This window comes from Jatropha curcas, chromosome 2, assembly GCF_041381405.1.
Source record: "Jatropha curcas cultivar XTBG-Jc1 chromosome 2, XTBG_Jcur_1.0, whole genome shotgun sequence".
Taxonomy (NCBI): domain Eukaryota; kingdom Viridiplantae; phylum Streptophyta; class Magnoliopsida; order Malpighiales; family Euphorbiaceae; genus Jatropha; species Jatropha curcas.
Window position 1 is genome coordinate 8,668,339 of NC_143152.1, and position 19,575 is coordinate 8,687,913.

General features: G+C 29.0%; 2 protein-coding genes across 6 annotated transcripts; both read left to right on the forward strand.

Annotated features, from left to right (window-relative positions):
* The first annotated feature begins 4,941 nt into the window (after positions 1-4,941).
* Positions 4,942-8,625, forward strand: PAP20 (Purple acid phosphatases superfamily protein). The gene is made up of 5 exons (XM_089717417.1): positions 4,942-5,225; positions 5,955-6,246; positions 6,893-7,473; positions 8,074-8,162; positions 8,293-8,625. The coding sequence occupies exons 1-5, from the start codon at positions 5,073-5,075 to the stop codon at positions 8,474-8,476; spliced, it is 1,299 nt and encodes a 432-aa protein (XP_089573543.1). The 5' UTR covers positions 4,942-5,072; the 3' UTR covers positions 8,477-8,625.
* An 8,656-nt stretch (positions 8,626-17,281) lies between these two features.
* Positions 17,282-19,277, forward strand: ZPR3 (binding protein). 5 transcript variants are annotated; one of them, XM_089717548.1, is made up of 2 exons: positions 17,282-17,464; positions 18,750-19,277. In XM_089717548.1, the coding sequence occupies exon 2, from the start codon at positions 18,786-18,788 to the stop codon at positions 19,017-19,019; it is 234 nt and encodes a 77-aa protein (XP_089573674.1). In that variant the 5' UTR covers positions 17,282-17,464; positions 18,750-18,785; the 3' UTR covers positions 19,020-19,277. The 5 variants fall into 5 exon arrangements, with proteins under 5 accessions (XP_089573674.1, XP_020533169.1, XP_020533170.1 ...); XM_020677510.3 differs by lacking the exon at positions 17,282-17,464 and adding an exon at positions 17,492-17,625; XM_020677511.3 differs by lacking the exon at positions 17,282-17,464 and adding an exon at positions 17,594-17,690.
* The last annotated feature ends 298 nt before the right edge of the window (positions 19,278-19,575 follow it).

Below are 19,575 nucleotides of genomic sequence, written 5' to 3' on the forward strand. Positions count from 1 at the left end.
GCAATTACTTGCTCCACTTGGTGGTTATTCATGGCCACTGTTCAACTCTATGGTCTTTCTATAAGTCCAATATGATCACTTTCTAATTTCTTCCTCCTATTAGAAAGAATAACCGCACTTCTTTTTATATTATTATGCAAATAATAAAATATCCTAAAGAAAATCACTAAAACAATGACAACAGAAACTCAAAACTAAATTTGAGAATAAAAACATAATATATGGGTAATAATAAATCTCAATATCTGGCAAAAATAACTCAAACTTGTTAATACAGATCTGAGGATTATTTGACAAAAAAATTAATAAAAAAGGGGATAAACACACCAATTAAATTGCATTTTACATAGGGATGGCCAAGGTTCTGGAACCGCCATTGGGTTTTATAACTGACAGTTCCGGTTCCAAAAATTTGGAACCGAAATTGAAACTAACCAAAAGTTGACGGTTTCGGTTACAATTTGAAACCAACCGGTTACAATTTCGATTCCGGCTTCTTAACGGTTCGAAATCGATGATTTTGGCCGGTTCTCCAATTGATTTTTCAGCAATTTGCATAATTATAAAATAAAAAATTATGGAATATTTTTTTGTTGAAAATTTAAAATTTAAATATTTATGAAATAACTTTTAGAAAAAACGTTAAGAAAAAATTAATAAACAGACTTAATTTATTTGTTTAAAAAAAAGGATTGAACTTAATTTTTTTTTAGAAAAAGGATTGAACTTAATTTATTTTTTTAAATAAAAAGGGGTATTTATAATAAATCAAAAAATTAATTTTCCATAAATACCCTTAAAACTAGTTGTGATATAGTTGTTAGAAAAATCCATTTGGGGATTTCTCAAAAAAAATTTTAAAAAAAATTTTAAAAAAATTATAAGAACTGGGTGGAACCTCCAGAACCACCGGTTCTAACCGATTGAAAAAACTGACAGTTCACGGTTTTTAAAAAATTGAAACTGAAACCAGAGTGCGGACTCCTTATTCCAATTCCTCATGATTTCAATTCCAAGTCCCACCGATTTCAAACCCGGAATTCAGTTCCAAAAACAGTAAAGTTGCCGCCCCTAATTTTACACCAATTGAAATTACATTTTACATTTTCAAGGATGTAAACAAATGATAATGTAAAAATTTAGCAAGGATTGCTACTGGATTAGGGATCATTTGCTAAATCTTTTTTCAATTGATATATAAATATATATTTATGGCCCTTCCATCCAAATTCTAATTATGTGGAAGTTAAATTAATAAAGTGGGCCCATCTCATGTGCTCCTTAGTCAGAGAAGTTATTGTATTTGGCACTTACAAGGTACAAGAATATAGAAAAAAAAAAAAAAAAATTGTCATTATTTGACCCGACCAAAACAAAATCACTTTACCTTTCTTCTTCATTATCGCCTTCTTCTGCAAAACAAAAGATGTAAAAACCTTCCACAGCGAAATTAGCACCGTTGCACCTTTCGTAATTTATTATGAAGTTCCTGATGGTTAGAAATACAAACCATATTGATTTTTTTATAGTATTCAGTAATATAATCTTTAGATTAGTTTTTAGAGATTAAGTAGCATTTTATGAAAAGTTAACTCATGTAACATTTAACTCTTAACATTTCGTGAAAAACCACTCAATTTAGCTAACAGCTAAATGCTACTAAAACAGCGAATAGCTAGAGGTGTGCATGGATTCGATTGAGACGGAAATTACATAATTTTAGTCTCACACCAAAATATCAGAATATGAAAAATGGAGCCTCAATCCCGTCTCGATAGATATATAATCTCGTTCCAAAAATGGAACGGGATGAAATAAAAATTCGAGTCTATGAGACAGAACGAAATGTGCTAGGTCAGGATTCAATCGGGATTTTCTGTAGACTTAATTATTTCTCATAAAAAAAGATAAAAAAAATTATTATTTTCATCAATTATAATCAAATAAAATTCATTTATATAAGTTTGAGCTAAAAAAGATTAAATTTAATCGACGATGATCTACTGCTAAAGTTATAATAGAAGATTTTTAAGTAGTTATTTTCTAGTTAATAAAAGCGCTAAATATAATAAAATAAAATAATGCAAAAATTATATACAATTTAACTTTGCATGTAGTTTATGAATTTTAATTTATCATTAGTTTTGTCACTGTTGTCTTTAAACTGATTTAAATTTGATACTTAATTTAAACTTGAATATAATCTGAAAAATAAATAATGATAGCATTAAGCACAACTAATAATCCAGTAACCAGATTAATTAAAGTCAATATTTTCTCTTGTATGATCAATCTTTTCATTTTTTTGTTTACTAGAAAAAAATTATCAAAAAGTCTTACTTGACACATACTTTGGAATAACAGTGGAGAAATTTATGTTGAAAAATATGTTTAATTGCTTTACTTATTTTATATTTAAAAATGCATATTATTTTTTCTTATTATTATTACTTATTTTATATTTAAAAATGCATATTATTTTTTCTTATTATTATTACTACTTCAGCAATAATTGCTATTATTAGAAAACTAAATTAAAAAGGATCAAATGATTTTTATGGACATAATTTGAAATTCATAAAAAAAGATAACTAAAATTTTAAATAAAAAATGGGATGAGAATTTCGATTTTTGGGACGGGACAGGATGGGAGATAATTTGGGTTGGAACGGTCCGTTTTAATCAAAAAACAAATCTTATCCCACAATTACTTTTGTGACGGGATTCGAGAAGGGACTATTAAATTAATATCGGGTTTTTTTGAATTGTGAATTTCGGGCCGATTTTTAGGAATCGGTCGGGATACCCACAATCCCGTGCACACCCCTATTAACATCTATTAAAACAGCTAATTTTGCCGAACAGACTCCTATAGTACAATTACTGAAAAAATAAATACACAGTTAGTTGAAAAATTAAAAGATTTGAATACAATTGTGAAAACGCTCAAAATTCTGGATTTTCTTTAACCATACACCCAGTATTCTCCATTTCCAATTATGTAGGGAAGAAAAATGGAGATTCTAGCTGTATATATTATGAATCACCAAATTTCTATAAATTTATTTGGAATGTTTATAGCCCGTCTGGAAAAAATAATTCCTCAAAATTTTGTAGAATTCATTTGAAATTTCAAAGTTTTGTGTTTAGAATGAAAAAAAATTTAAATTTAAATTCTACGAATTGAATTCTATAGAATTGAGTGTACTTTACTCAAATTCTACTAAAATTGATAGAATTCCTAAATGAATTTCATAAAATTAAACCATTGAAATTTTAATTGACGAAATTATCGTGCATTGCAAACTCAGTTGTTTTTACTCTTTTTTTTACTCTTTATTTATTTTTTTTTAAAAAATTCCTACTAACGTTTTTTTTTTTTTTTTTTAAATATGGTAATAACTAACTTTATATTTTTACTTTTTTTTCCTTTTTTTTTTTTGGAAATTCCTACTAAGGTTTTTTTTTTTTTTTTTTTTTAAATCTGGTAATAACTAACTTTACATATTTACTTTTTTTCCTTTTTTGTTTTTTTTTTTTTGAAAAATCCCTACTACCCTTTTCTTTCTTGAAATCTGGTAATAATTATTTACTTTTGTTTTGAAAATTCCAAACTATTAATGTTGTTATATTATTTTTAAATCTTATAATAAAATTATTATGAAACTATAAAAACTGACTATCATCAATTGTTTCCAAATGCAATTGAAAATAGTAATAACCTTTTTAAATATTCTTTTAGTTTCCAAATTAATTACTTAAATCAATAAGACTTTTAACAATTAAAATAATTATTATGATGAATATCCCTTAAAAAAATTATTATGATGAATATTAATATAATTAATTAATTAATAGTAATAAAAAATATTAAGTTATTTTATTGTATATAATAAATTTTTGTTTGTTATTTATTTTTATTACTTATTATGTAAAGGATATTATAAGAATTAAAGACAAATGAATTTTCATTTAAAAATTTATTTCAAATATAATTTTATAAAATCTAATTAAAATTCTTATTTTAAATTATGACATACGAAAATGGAGAAATTCATTTATACATGAATTCTACGTAGAATTCATTTAAATGAATTCTATATTAATGACTCATTTGTTCCAAATATAGTTTTACATTGGATTACACTAGGACTGGTTTGAACAATCATATAATTGCAACTACATCCTTAAACCTCACATCAAAACTTTTAGATTTGCGTTATAATATATAGAAAAATTTATGATTTTGTCCTTGCATGTTGTCATAATATATAACATTCCCTACAATTTTAGAAATGTATATTTTTCTCTCTATATTTTGTCTCCATTGTATTCATTCCGTCAATTTTTATACTTTTTCACTAAAAAATTATAATTCTATCCTTGTATTTTATTAAAATTAATTAATATATCTCTACATATATTGATTATTTTGTCCTTGTATTTTACCGAAATAAATTAATTTATCCATGTATTTGATGAAAAAGTTAAAAAATTGATAAAAGGATATAATAGTCAATGGAAAGCCAAATTCATATATTTTGACAAAGGAATTCGAATCGGGTTGCATTAGCATTCTAGTGAGCAATCCTTATATTAGTGTAAGAAACAATCCAATGAGTGTATTGGACTAATGCTGCAAAATCCAATTCATGAATAAAAACAAAATAAAACTCCCAACACCCAACAATTCTCGTGTCCAAACAACTTCCAATATTTCATTATAACTGTTTCCAAAATCCAAATTGCAGAAGACATTCATCTTCCAATTCCGTGACGACATCTTGCAACTGAAAAATATAAATAAACATTCCAGCATGGAAATCACCCTTCCTACACGTGTCCCAGTCACCCAACCCCACGTGTCCTCAGGGAAGTTTTTCTCTGCAACATTTGTATATTTGGGCACCGCCACTCGGCGCATTATAAATGCAGCTCCAGATTACAATAGTTAATGAGAATCTAAATCTTCATTCATATATTTTAGAGAGAGAGAGAGAGAGAGAGAACTCCTCTGTTTTTTCTTTGTCTCGTCTGAAAATTTCTATTTCTACTTGATCAGAAATTATATAATGGCCACCAAACAAGGCCGTATTCTTCTATCCATATTTGCACTGGTTCTCGCCGGAAATTTTGGCTCTGGTGTTTCATATAACCGGCCACCGCCTCGTGAAAACTTCTATGTCAAACCATCTAAAGCTGATGATTCCGCTACGCCACAACAGGTGATAAATAAATTTACTTTCACCTTTTCATTATGTTTTCTTAATTTTCTTGTTGAGAACTTGAGGTGATTTGAAATGGTTAGGATTGGTCGGAGTTAGATAGAGCACCAAAAGAGAAATCTACTGACAGCTAGTTTGGTGGAGAAAATGTTTTCATGATATTATTAGCGCCTTAAGTCAAAGAGGTTGGCCAGAAGAAGCCATTCTGTTTTTATTATTTTTTGTTAATTAAATTAATCTCAAAATAATAGTATGAGGAATCTACCTTATTCTTATTTTTAGACTTTCTAGTTATTATATTAATATTTCTTTATTGTTACCATAAGATTAATTAATTATTGAAAATTCCCTTCGAAAAAATTAATTATTGAAAATTGAAAAACGAGATGATTACAACCTTTAAAAAAAAAATAAAAACAAGATGGTTACAATAAAATAATACAAATCATAATTGAGTTAAAACTCATTGATTACAACAAATTTCTCGTTAGAAATATCGTCTGTTGTAAATAGGAAATGATTAATTATTTCCGTTACTGTAATTAATTGATTTCTTTAAAAAAAATGTAACTAGAAAATTGTTGTTTTTTATCATAGAGATAAATGGTAACTATTGTTTAAATTATTTTTTCGGTTTTCGCCAGATTATTCAGACATCCTTTTCGGATACAAGACTACTCTCATTTCAGATTATTGGAAATTATTTTAAATATTGATAATGTGGTGCAGGTGCATATATCAATGGCTGGTGAAGATAAAATTAGAATAACATGGATAACAGACGACCCAGCACCAGCCATAGTAGATTATGGTACATCTTCTGGAATGTACAAAAACTCTGCAACTGGGAATACGTCGTCGTATCGGTACTTAACATATAAGTCAGGTCAAATTCATAATGTAGTGATTGGTCCACTCATTCCAAACACTGTTTACTACTACCGCTGCAGTTCTAATTCAGCTCGTGGGTTCAGTTTCAAAACCCCACCATCCAATCTTCCTATCAAATTCACTGTTACTGGTATATATGCCATTTTTGCAATTATATTATATTTGTCCAAATACAAATTCAATTTTGAATTTTGCAATTTTGATCATATTTCATCCTAAATTTTGTGGATTACCTATTATATACTTCAACTTGCAAATCTTAGTAATTTAACACATGTTTCTATATTATCAGCGACAGTTTTTAGGATTTTGATTTTACATGCAAAATATTGATTTCATGCGTAATTAATGTAACTTTTGAAATAATAATATTCAAAATTTTCAATTCTCTACTAGTTATTTAATTTTATAAGTTAAAGTATTCAATAAAATGATTTTATAAGTTGAAGTGTTTAATATTTGTAATTTTTCAAATTGAAGTATTTTTTGAATCAATGTAAACATTATAAGTGAACAAATGGTCAGTTCGGTTTAAACTGAAATGAACTAAGGTCTGTAAGCCAAAATTTTTGGATAAGAGACCCGACCGTTCTGAATTTGGCATCTAAACCGAAATTTTCTATATGGTCAATGCTTTTGTGCATTCTAGTAAAAATTGAGGATGCTATAAAATTGTAGTTACAAAATTCAAGATAAATTTTTGTATTTGGCCTATATGTTGGTGAGTCAGTCAGTTTGATTATCATGTTTCTAATTTCATATATGCATAAATCCAGGTGATCTTGGACAAACTGGTTGGACCCAATCAACCCTAGAGCACATATCCAAATCAGAGTATGATATATTACTTTTACCTGGAGACTTATCATATGCCGATATGGTTCAACCTTTATGGGACTCATTTGGCCGTCTGGTGGAGCCATTGGCTAGCCAGAGGCCATGGATGGTAACACAAGGCAACCATGAAGTCGAGAAAATCCCATTTCTACATAGCACCAAATTCACTGCCTACAATTCAAGATGGCATATGCCATTTCAAGAAAGTGGGTCCAGTTCAAACCTATACTATTCGTTCAATGCAGCCGGTGGTACAGTACATGTGATTATGTTAGGGTCATATGCAGATTTCAATCCAAGTTCTGATCAGTACAAGTGGTTGCAGAAGGATTTAGGGAAGATTGAAAGGGCAAAAACTCCTTGGGTGTTTGTGTTAATTCATGCACCTTGGTATAATTCTAATTCTGCTCATCAAGGTGAAGCTGAGTCTGTTCATATGAGGGATTTTATGGAGAAGTTAATTTATCAAGCTCGTGTTGATGTCGTTTTTGCTGGCCATGTGCATGCATATGAGCGATTTGTAAGCCCTCTCCTTCCCTTTTTCTGTTTTTTTTTTTTAGTCATTGACATATTTTCTATTTTATTTAATCATATCATATTATATTGTCAAGAAAATATTCTAAATTTCTTTTAAATATATAGAAAGTCGATGAATGAATGAGTATTTGATTGAACTTTGCTGAAAACAATATATAAATTTAAAAAAAAAAAGGACAAAAGGATAAAAATAATTTTTTAAACACAAAGAATAGGCAAGTATTTTTCATTAAATAGGTAAGAATCGATGAAAATAGATAATTTATTGTAGTCTATATGGCAAACTCGAGACCTTTTACTGTTTGTATAAGTGAAAAAACAGCCACATTTAGCAGAAGTATCATTATTGGACTTGTTTTTTAAAAAAATATGTATATTTTTAATTTTTTTTAAATGTAAATATATATATATTTTTAATTTGCAAAAGTATCAATCTTGGGATTGCATATGTTTTAAAATAAAATTATTTTTAATTTGTAAAGGTATTAATCTTAAGCTTTTTTTTTTTTGTTTTTGAAAAAAAACATTATTTTTAATTTGCAAAAGTATCAATCTTGGGCTTGGACTTCTTTGATCGTTTCAGGCTCGTGTTTACCAAGGGAAAGCAAACAATTGTGGTCCTGTTTACATAAACATCGGGGATGGCGGCAACCGTGAAGGCCTTGCCAAAAAGTAAGTGATTTGTTTCTTTTTTTTTTTTTTTTAAATTACCTTTCGTTGATAATTAATACAATAATTGTCTGAATTTTAAAAAAATATATATATTTAAATAGTTACTAATGGTTCCTTGTACACTAAGCAGCTATATAGATCCAAAGCCAGAAATATCAGTGTTTAGAGAGGCAAGCTTTGGGCATGGACAGCTTGAGGTGGTGAATGCAAGTCATGCACTTTGGAGATGGCATAGAAATGATGATGATGAAGCAGTTATAAGTGATTCAGTTTGGGTGTCAAGCCTTTCTTCTAATCCTGCTTGTAATGTGTAAATGATTGTAGTTCAAGAAAATCTACAAGACTAATATCATTGATTGTGGGCTTGATGAGACTGGCCCAATCCATTAATGTACAATAAATCTCTTCTCACAAATGGTTAGTGGAGAGCAATAACAAGCTGTGGTTAAATCTTACTTCTCAATTGATCTCAAATGCGGGTTTATTTAAATATTAATTGAAGATTAATGAAGAAATTTACCTAAATTTTTTATATTATTCATATTGAAGGAATTTGAATTTGAGTAAATATGGAAGTAGAGGAATTAATTATTTTTAATTAAATTTTTACAATGTATGACTTGATCGTATTGCATATAATTAGAGTTAGAAGTGTGTTTGAGAAATTCAGAGCCATAACCTAGAAGTTATTTCTCATTGTCCCTTATTAAACTCGCCTATTTGCAGTAGCTAATAAAAATTAATCTTGCTAAGGTCTAGATCGTCTATTTGTAACGGTTAAATGTTTTAGTAGTTTTCATTTAATATTTTTTAGAAATGTTAAATATTATATCATTAAATTTCGTAAAAAAAACAAAATACACTAAAAGTTGATGCCGAATAAGATGTAATTCTTAAGAAAAAAAAGTTGTAATAATTAAATGAAATTTCTCTTTTCAAATTCAACTATTTGACTTGATAAAAATCTTTTTTAACCGAAAATGTCATTAGTGAATTTGAAAAGTAAATAAACTTTTTATCTTTGTTAATTTCACAGTATATTGGGTTTGGATTACATAATTTTGAATCAAAAGAAATTTTTTTCATAAATCGCCACCCAATTCATAACTACGGTAACTTAATTGACCCGTAGGACTTGTTCGGCAGAAATATTTAAGGTAGTATTTATTAATTTTTAGCGTTTTATAAATTTTCTATGACACTTATTTTCATTTTTTATTTTATTTTATTCTTTTTTTATACCTTTCTTGTCTTTTTATATTAATGAGCTAATCAAACAGTTATTCAGTAAATATTTTTATTTTAAACCACTCTATAAATAATTAACCACTGATAACTAATATTTTTAAAATTAAAAAAAATTCTTTTATTGAGTTTTAAATAATTTCAATAAATATACTCCAAGTCAATTTGTTAATTTTGCTCAATGAAATCAAATAATTTTTTTTTCTTTTTATTATTATTGTAGCTTGGAACAACTTTCACTCATATATAGCCCCACTACATGTCATATTTATGTGAAAAGGTGTTGCATTCAACTTTCGAACTTTAAATTGCAATTTCGTAACACGTGTGGTCCCTAAAGTTTCTACTCTTAAGTTGAAATTATAAAGACCCTAATAAAGCTCAGCCTATATAAGATGACGTGTAGGGAGGTGTTGGTAAATGAGAATGCACTTCACTTCCTTCCAATACCCTATAAAATAAATATAATAATTAAATAATGTAAAAAAACTATTCTCATCATTAGCCATGCAGAGCATTGATATTATGTGATATGATTAAATATGACCTCACAAAGTAGAAACTTAAAGATTTCTCTTCTTTTCTTTTTTTTTTTAATTCTTTTACCAGGAAATAATTAATAACACCTGCTATCACCTAATCTTAATTAGGAGTGTGCATAGAGTCGGTTCCTTCAAAATCAAACCGAACCACAATAAATTTTAAAAATCAAATCAAACATAGATATATATTTTTTAGATTTTATAAAAAACCGAACCAAAAGTTTATAAACTTTTTTCTCTGGTACGAAGGTTCCACCCTTTTATTTAACAGTCTAGAACTTGGAAGTGAATTTGCAAATTTTGATGAAGTCATCCTCATGGCGATGTCTATCAATGGTTGGTTAAAAACAAAACACAGATCTTTTACCTAAGTAAAAAGTAAAAAACCATATCTCTTAGAACCATAAATCTCTGCCATTAGCCAATAGGATCACATATTCACCCATGATATAAATCGAAGAAAGGGCTTTCTTCTTTATTATAATCAAATCAACAAAATTTTAATCTTGGCCTTTCACGTGTATAACATCATGTTGTCCAATCATATCCCACGAGTCAACTTCTTGGCTCTCTAGTAGGGTGATGCAATCATCTCTCTGTTTTCCTTTTTTTTCTTCTTTTGATTTTGTGTAAAAAAATCTATTGATTTTGTTTAAAATACAGTTTGTCTTTTAACTTTTTACTGTTTTAAACTTATGAATTGCTACCGAAATTATTCATTTTGCTTTGATTCCATCAGTATTTTAATAATTCGGTTTCAACCGTGTTAATTCAACAGTTTCAATTTTTAATTTGGTCACTAAATTGATATCTACACATAAAATTGATGATTCTGTTCAAAATGATGGAATCAAATCCAAATTGATTTGATTCAGTTCGATACTAAATTGATTTTCACGCTCTTTGATTTGGATTCGATTTTCATGAAATATGCGATGTCCAGTTAAACCAAATACTCACCCCTGCACATACCGAGTGAAAATATCATATTTTTGAAAGTTGACTTATTGTATAATTATTCTTGTAATTCGATATTTCAAGATTTAAAGTGACATTAAATTGAAAATTTTCAATAAAATGATAATGACTTAATTCAAAAAGTTAGAAATTATAGTGCAGCGAAAAATTAGTAGTTATTATGTCAATAGTTCAGTAATTTAATATTCAACTTATAAAGTAGGGAGATTAAAGATTCAATTTTCAATCTCAACAGACAACAATATAAATTTTATAAATTGATAAATCAGAATTAGACTTATTTTCACTTCTATCTATTTCAATTAACCTTTTTTTTTTTTTTTTTTGTAATGATGGAATGTCTTCTCGATGTAAAAAAAAAAAAAAAAGAAAAAAAGAAAATTTCTAATTTTATAATAAGAACAAAAAGGTATTGGGTACAATCAAAATGGTTGATTTTAAAATAATAAATAAGAAATCAATTATTTTTATTGAATCCTTTTTCTCTATTTTTCTTTTAGATGGGTAAAGTAAAATTGAAAGTGTTATTACAGAGTTGGGGAGTGTCTGAATAATTGTATTTATAGGCAATGTAGAGGATGATGATGGTAGTGGAGGGTACTCATGAGTGCCCTGTTTATCTGTGGCCATGCAAAATCTCTTGAGCACTGCCATAAACATTTATGATAAGAACAACCCTAATAATAAACCCTCTCTCTCTCTCACACTCTATATCCTTTTACTTAAATCATGTAGCCAAAATTTCTTTTCATTAAGGATGACTCAAGATTGCTGCAAAAAGCAAAAATTATTTAATAGGGGGCTTGAAGGGATTACTGAGGGCAAGAGAAACAATTATTATTTGGGGCTTGCCATCATTGGCTGTTTCAGAACCTTAGCTCTCTATTCAGACTTAATCCCAATTTACTCTCTCTTGCACTTTTGGACAGAACCCTTTTGCCCCTTCCCTACTACCCCTTTGGTTGACTAGATCATTTGTTTGAATTGCAGAGCAAGACTGACTGCCCACATGTTCACTTCTTCCCAATCCTAATACTAAATAAATAAATAGATACCACCATTATATAATAATCTGATTAAATTATAATTATGAAATAATTTAGAATGAGTTAATACAAATAGAAATTGTCTTATTATTGTTAAATCAAATGATAGTAATTGTAATTAAAAAATATCATACAATAATAAAAATTGGATACCCATTAAGAATGTTTTACCCTTTGACCTAGTTAGGGTGTAAATGAGCCGAGTCAAGCTCAATTTTCCTGACTCGAAGCTCAACTTTATAGAATTTAGCTCGATGAACCTGAAAATTTTAGGAGCTCGAACTCAAGTTCAACTCGAAAAATTTTAAGCTAGAGCTCAGCTTTATGCTCGAATAAGTTATATATATATATATATATATATATATATATATATATAAGTTCAATAAAACTCGATGAGTTTTCGAGCTGTACATCATTAGTACTCGAGTTTGATTCAAGCGAATTTTTTTAAAATTTTTTTTCAAACCGAACCCGTAAACTGACTCGACTCATTTACACCCTACTAGTATGAACGAGAATTAATCAAATTTTATGACCATTAAATAATATGCAGGTCTAGATACCTCGTGAATAAATTTATTTAAAAAAAAAAAAAAGAATATCCGAACCTGACCCGAGTTTGTCCCCATGGACAATGAGACAGAGAGAGACGGTAGGGGCAAAGTCGGTTCCACCTCGCTCCATGACCGTTCTTGAACTCAATTATTAGAGCAATAGTATTGAAATGTATCAATTCTTGCCATGAAAATAACACTAGTTACTCCTCTCCCATTTCTTTTCAACTTAAAGATCAAGCACATGCAATAATGTTAGAAGGATTCTTGTGACCTAATTCGGCTCTGTATCTGACATTTCCGACAACTTCAGTCACTCCACTTCAGAGCTGAAAACATATATTTTTTCCAATATAAAGTTGTATTATGATACAAAGTATATATTTTTTCAATGTTCTAATTTAAGCACCATACCTAAATGGATAAACAGAACAAACCTATTAATACAAATCAGTTTAAATTTGAGGAGACAGGAGATGTGATTACTTTGCTCGATTTTGATTTTCAGTTCAATATCAATTAATTCCACGTAATGTCATTTATTAAAGGAAAAAAAAATATTTTTTGAGGGGAAAAAAGCCCTTCTTCCCAGTAGAAAGGAAAAGGAAACCAATTTAAAACTTAATATATAGTACTTTCCATTGAAATCTTGTTCATTGCTAATATTCTTTTTGGTTCTCATGAGAAAAGGCGGCAGATCATTTCTGAAATGTAAAATTCTTAATACTGAATTAAGAAAATGTAATATAGCATTCTTAATAGCTTTTTCTTTTTCAAATTTAATTAAGTTGAATTAAATGGAGATCATAGAAATAATTAAGTGTTGGAACATTGCACTAACTTCTCATTTTGTTGTTAGCTCTTTATCTAAAGTTACAACTTATCACGGCCAATGACGGTGGGAGGGCCCTGCCGCCCAACCAAGATTTTTTAAAAAAAACATTATGCCATAAAAATGTTAAAATTTTTTATTTTAAATAGTAAATATTTTCAATTTTACCTTTTAATTTATAAAATTATTTTTAACCCCTTAATTTTAATTTCTAGCTCTATCACTGCATAATACCTAAAATTCTCAAATCTAGTGCTTCTAAATACTAATTTGATAATATGAGACAGATTAAAATGAAAACAATAAATCCAATATTAAGTAACGAAATCCCTACTTAATCTTCTTCTTTTTTTTTTTTTTTTTTTCCATTAAAGAGGGTATTTGTGATTGCAAAAATTAAATCATTGTCTATTTTTAAATTAGTTTCACCTTTCATGTACCTTTAGATTTTTATTTCGGGAGTATATAAATTGTAGAATATTTATATTTTATTTAGGAAAATAAATTTGAATGACTATACATCATAAAAGCTCGCTCGAACTTACGATCTCTGTGTTACAAGAAGAATAACTTAACTATTGTATTAAAATTACTCTCTTTGTCCATGTTATGATAAGGGGGAAGCAAAAATGAAACTTTTGTAATTAGTTCTTACTATCTTATTGCAATTTTTTGAATAAATTACTGCCAGTAGCACTAAATTGAATAGTGTAAAAGTTTAAAATGGAATTCTTACAGTTAGCGGGGTCAATAATAAAAGCTGAATAAGTGTAGAAACTATGAATTGGGGTTTGCCTAAAAAAAAAAATGTAGGTCCACTTGATAGATTACCAAGGCCATGCTACATATTGTATGTGTTAAATCAAATCCAGCATATAAGAATTAAGAAAAAATGTTTATATTTATGGATTTACATATCTAAGTTCAGTTTTTTGGTTTAACCCAAAGAGCTAATCAATCTAGACAAGTCCAACATGGATGTCCCATTGATGTCCCGTTCACCACAAACATGTTTTCCACTTTATAACAAAAGCAGACCTAATCTATTGCCTAAAATGGTGACAAATATACTGTTTAAAAATTTGGGTTAATAACTTTAATTAAAATTAATTTATAATATTAATCTCCAAGGTTAATTAGAAGTTATAACACCCCAATTCACACCAACACCTAAAAGTCAAGTTCTAGCTGTCTCTAGTACATGGAAGTAAAAATTAGCATAGGTTAAGGAAAGCTGAACCGCTATAAGTTAGTTGCATAACATGGACACCAAACTAATAATAATAATAATATTAACAGTAACAGTAGCAAAGGGCAATCATATATATATATATTTTTAATATAGATTAATCCGGATTCACGCCGGACAAGCTTACAAAAAGAGTGCAAAGTGCTCCCTTTCGAATGCTTAAAGGGACTCTATATCCAGGATTCAAACTCGAAATCTCTGATTAAGGGAGAATAGATCTTTATCATCCCATTTCATCCGTCGGAATAACCAAGATCGTATTGTTAATAGCTAATTAAACAAGAAATCTCTTGCTACAATAATGGAATGTCAAATAGAGGCAAATTACGGTTAAAGGGTAATCTAGTAATTTGATGAGTAAAAAGCCCATTGAATTAGAACCCATAATTGTCATCAAGGCTTAAATGAACGAGCTACACGAGGGGCAAAAGATATCCAATTGACAATTATACCCATAAAATAGACCCATCCAAAAACACCCACCCTGTCAACTATGATGTTTCACGTTAAGGCACTCATAACCCATGAGGGCTTAGGCTGGCCCAACTATCATCTAACCCCTTTCTCCTTCTTCTTCATCTTCTATCAATCCCTCTCCTCTTATACTCTTTTCCATTATTATTTCTAACTTATTTCTTTCTCTCTCTCTAAATATGGCAGCAAATATATGCCTAAACTTATGATATTTCATGCTTATAATTATGATTGTAATAACGTAAAACAAAACATCATCAATTGTGCAAACAGTGCAAAAGCTGTAAGGGGCTAAATGGTCTATTTCGTTGCTATATAATTGCCCATTGGTTACAAATTCTACCCCTTTAATTATTAAATCGTATCATACCTTATTGTCGCTTTATTCAATAATCATAAGGTGGGGCGAAAATTCATTTTGTTGTTATGAGGGAAGTGTAAATTCATGTTTTCTATACCAAATGATTTTAAATTATAGATGATAAAAATAAATTTTATTTTATGAATTTTTATAAAATTCAATTGTGTTAAACAAAATATTTATCCTTTTTTTATTCATATAAGATATTATTTATAGAAAAATTTTATGGCAAGTTCAATTACAATTTACTACATTAATCCTACAACTAGAAAAATAAATTAAGAGAAAATAAAAAATTGAAGTTTAATTTAGTAATACTTATTATTGATAACATATTTTATCAATCATCCTAACTCAATTTGTGTGGTTGTTCTGTTCAAAATTAAAATTATTAATTTTAATCTCTTACAACTAGAAAGTTAATCATCAATAACATAAAAAAAAAAAAATCACAATTTAATTTCTCATTTATATTACATAATCTACGTGGATATCTTATCATGATTTTATAACGTATATAAAGGAAAAAAAAAAAAAAGCGACTCAGTGGGGGAGGTCTGATATACGTCGTCTTCCCTTTATTTTTTTAGTAAAAACAAAATTACAGTGAAAGTACTTTAGACTTTATTCTTAATTATGAATAATTAGTACAATAAGCTTGTCCAAATTAAACAGTGACGTGGAAAACTACGAATTTACCCCTACAAGTAGATAAATGATTTTTTTGAAATGACTCTAGATGTAGTAGATATAATTGTTTGTGAACAATGACATATACAAGTGATGTTTAAAACTAGAAATAAACAAGTGGCAAAGACAGAAAAATAAAAGTGGCCAAAATTGATAAGTGCAATAAGGAAGAGCAGTGCAAAATTACGGCAAGAAAATGATTATAGGCAACAGTGGCCCAACCAAGAAATGATTTTGGAAAGTGAAAAAAACCACAAGAGTCACATAATGCGGAGAAGAAGAGGAGAAGGAGAAGAAGTAAAACAAAAGAGAATTGATGATGAGAGGGTAAAGATGAGGGAAGAAGGAAGAGGTGGTGATGATGGTTCGAACCAATCCAAACCATCATTGCGAATCTTGGGACGGCCTAGCCCACCATCATTTTACAAGGGCCTAGGGCTAAAAATTATATCCCATTATTGACCCTTAACAATTATCATATAGTGTCAAAATTTCTTTTAACCAACAATTTATTTTGTAAATCAAATTTATGGTGTTTTATATCTTAATCTAATAGGAAAAATAAAATATTTTAATGGTAAGAGTTAGAACTTGAATTTCACTGGTCTGAAAATGTCCCTCTTCAATGTTAAATAAAAAATATTTAAGATTTAATTCTTACAATTCTTCAAATTTTATCCAAAAATATACTTATTTTTAATAGTATTTTGTTCGATCGCGTATGTATTTTCAGATTCGAATTGTAATAGTATTTATATAAAATCTTCTCATAAATACGAATCTATAATAATTTTAGATTTTAAATCAATAACTTTACAGATAAAATCATCTCTTTATTTTCACAAAATCACTTAAATTTTTATTTTTATATCTTAAATTTCTACCCTTTTATAAAATGAAATTTTTAAAACAAAAATACCGTCGCTTTTTTTTTTTTTTTTCTCTTAGAGAAAGAAAAAACAGCACCACCATCATTCACATGATCTCATATCCTTCATCATCATCATCATACAAAAACCCAAAAAACATTAAATTTTTTCCCTTAACCGGCCGCCTTCCATGCTTACACATGCATGCTTGTTGTGTCAGGAGAGAGAGGCATGTCCCCTCTCGCAACCCATGATGTCTTTCTCTCTCTGTCAATGAATTACTAGTTTTCCCTCTCTAGCTTTTTGCTTCTATATATTAACAGTCTCTTTGTTCATTTTGTCCCTCACTCACCAAAATTTTATTTCTTTTTTACGTTCACCACTACAGCTGCTAGTTGTTACAAGCCAGACAGATAGATCAGCTTCCTCGGCCAAGGCTCTCTAACCAACCACCTTGAAAAGGTGATCTTTTTAGAAAAGATAAAGAGAGAAACAAAAGAGGCCCCCACCTCTCTCTTATGTTGTTTTTTTTTTTTTCTTTCTTTCTTCCTTTCTTTCTTTCATTCTTCTTGCCTTTCTTTCACTAAGATAGGTAAACATGGTTACGTACATGAATTGTTGTGGTGAGTTTTTAGTTGGTCTTGTTATTGTTTGTTCTGTATCAAATAAGACATTTTAGAGTACATAGGTACACTCTCTCAATCTTTGGAGTTCTTTGCCTTGTCTATCTAATAAAACAATCTCATTTGGAGGAGGGAATGTCTGTTTTTCTTTTAATTCTTTGGATTCTTTTCTTGCCCTTTTTTTTTAATGGAGGAGACTCTTTGTCTTTCTCCAGCTCTGAGGTTGTCTTCTTTTTCTTTTCCTTCTTTTTTTTTTTCTTTTTTTTTTTTTTAAATTTTATAACTTTCGGCATATCCGTCATATGAGGATTACATACACTCTTTTATGGTAATAACACATACAAACATAAATGTGGTTTTCTCTAATGTAGACACATACATAAGTTCAGTCTTGGTTCAGAGAAAAAAAAACCCTTTATCCTTTTCTTTCAGGTTTGGGAAACCGAAAGAGACACTAATGTAGTGATGAGTACAGATTTGGACAATCTCTTATTCCATCTCCATTGCTCTCCTTCATTTATCTTCTAGATGACTGTCTACTTGCTTTCTCTATCTATATATACATATTTATATGTCAGGGTGGTCCAAAACGTATTAATTTGTTGTTTGCCCTGCTTTCCTCTGTTGTTTTTGGTTTCTTTTCTTTTGACTATCACAACTCTACTTGGCAAGGCAAGAAATAAAGTTAGAAATTCTGAGATAAGACTAGTTCTTAGACATTCTACTGTGCTGTGGACCTTTTAGTTTCTGATCTTGTTGTCTCTGCTCTTCCCTTGTGTCCAAAAATTTTTGGTAATTGAATATACTTTTAGAATTTAGTTCAATTTCCATTTCTTTCTCACACTATTCTTATTCTATTTTGAAATTTAATTTCTTTATTCGGCTGGCAATCTTTGTGTTGTTTCATCTTGGTGTAAGCATTGTGTCATCATCCTTATTTATTTATTTTTTGGGTATATCTTTATTTGTTTTTTATTTTCATGTAACTTCAAATTAAAGTATCTGTGCTTTTAAATATAGTATTTCAATACTGTCTTCATGTGCTGTACAAAATAAAGAATAGTTTCTGAGATACCTTTCTTTAATATTTTAGTAACATGGGTGTTGTTTTGTTTTGGTTTCAGGGGCATTACAGTCTTTTTGAGAACTTATTCATAGTCATGGAAAGACTCAACTCAAAGCTGTACCTGCAGAACTGCTACATAATGAAGGAGAATGAGAGGCTAAGGAAGAAAGCACAGCTTCTTAACCAGGAGAATCAAGCACTGCTATCTGAGCTGAAACAGAAGCTTTCTAAGTCCAACTCAAAAGCCAATGCCTCCAACACCACTATTCCTGACCTGAACCTCAGTTCAAGTTCTACTCATAATCCTACCAATTCCAGCACTAATTAATCAGGACTCCCTTTTGCCTTTTTTGTGTAAAACATAGTCCCCAACAGTAGTAGTTGTTCCAATTTCAATCATATAGGACAGTAGAAGTATCTTCTTAGCAGGGTTTCTTTTACTTCTATTTCTATGTTTTATCTTATCTTTCTTTTTTTTTTTTTGGGGGGGGGGGGTGGTTTGATATATGTGGATTTCTGAACTACAAGGATGTATCAGCCTATTTGCTAGAAAGGAATATAATGTTATTATAGTTTTTAGATTTTACCTGTCTCTCTCTTTCTCTAACACAAATTATGCAATTATATATCTAAATTCATATTGGCACAAAATTAACAAAAGCAACAGTGTATCAAAAAATGGCACATAATGAAGTTGCTCCCAATGGGAATCAAGTAATTCAAAGTTCATATCAGTTTCATAAGCTTTACTGAGACATATTTGATTCAATGTTTATTAACAAAACAGCAAATGTGGAGTGCATTTTTCTTGTTTCATTCACAGATAGATAACAAATTTTGAACAGAAAAATGGAAATCTTAGATATCCATTCAAGTTGAAAGTC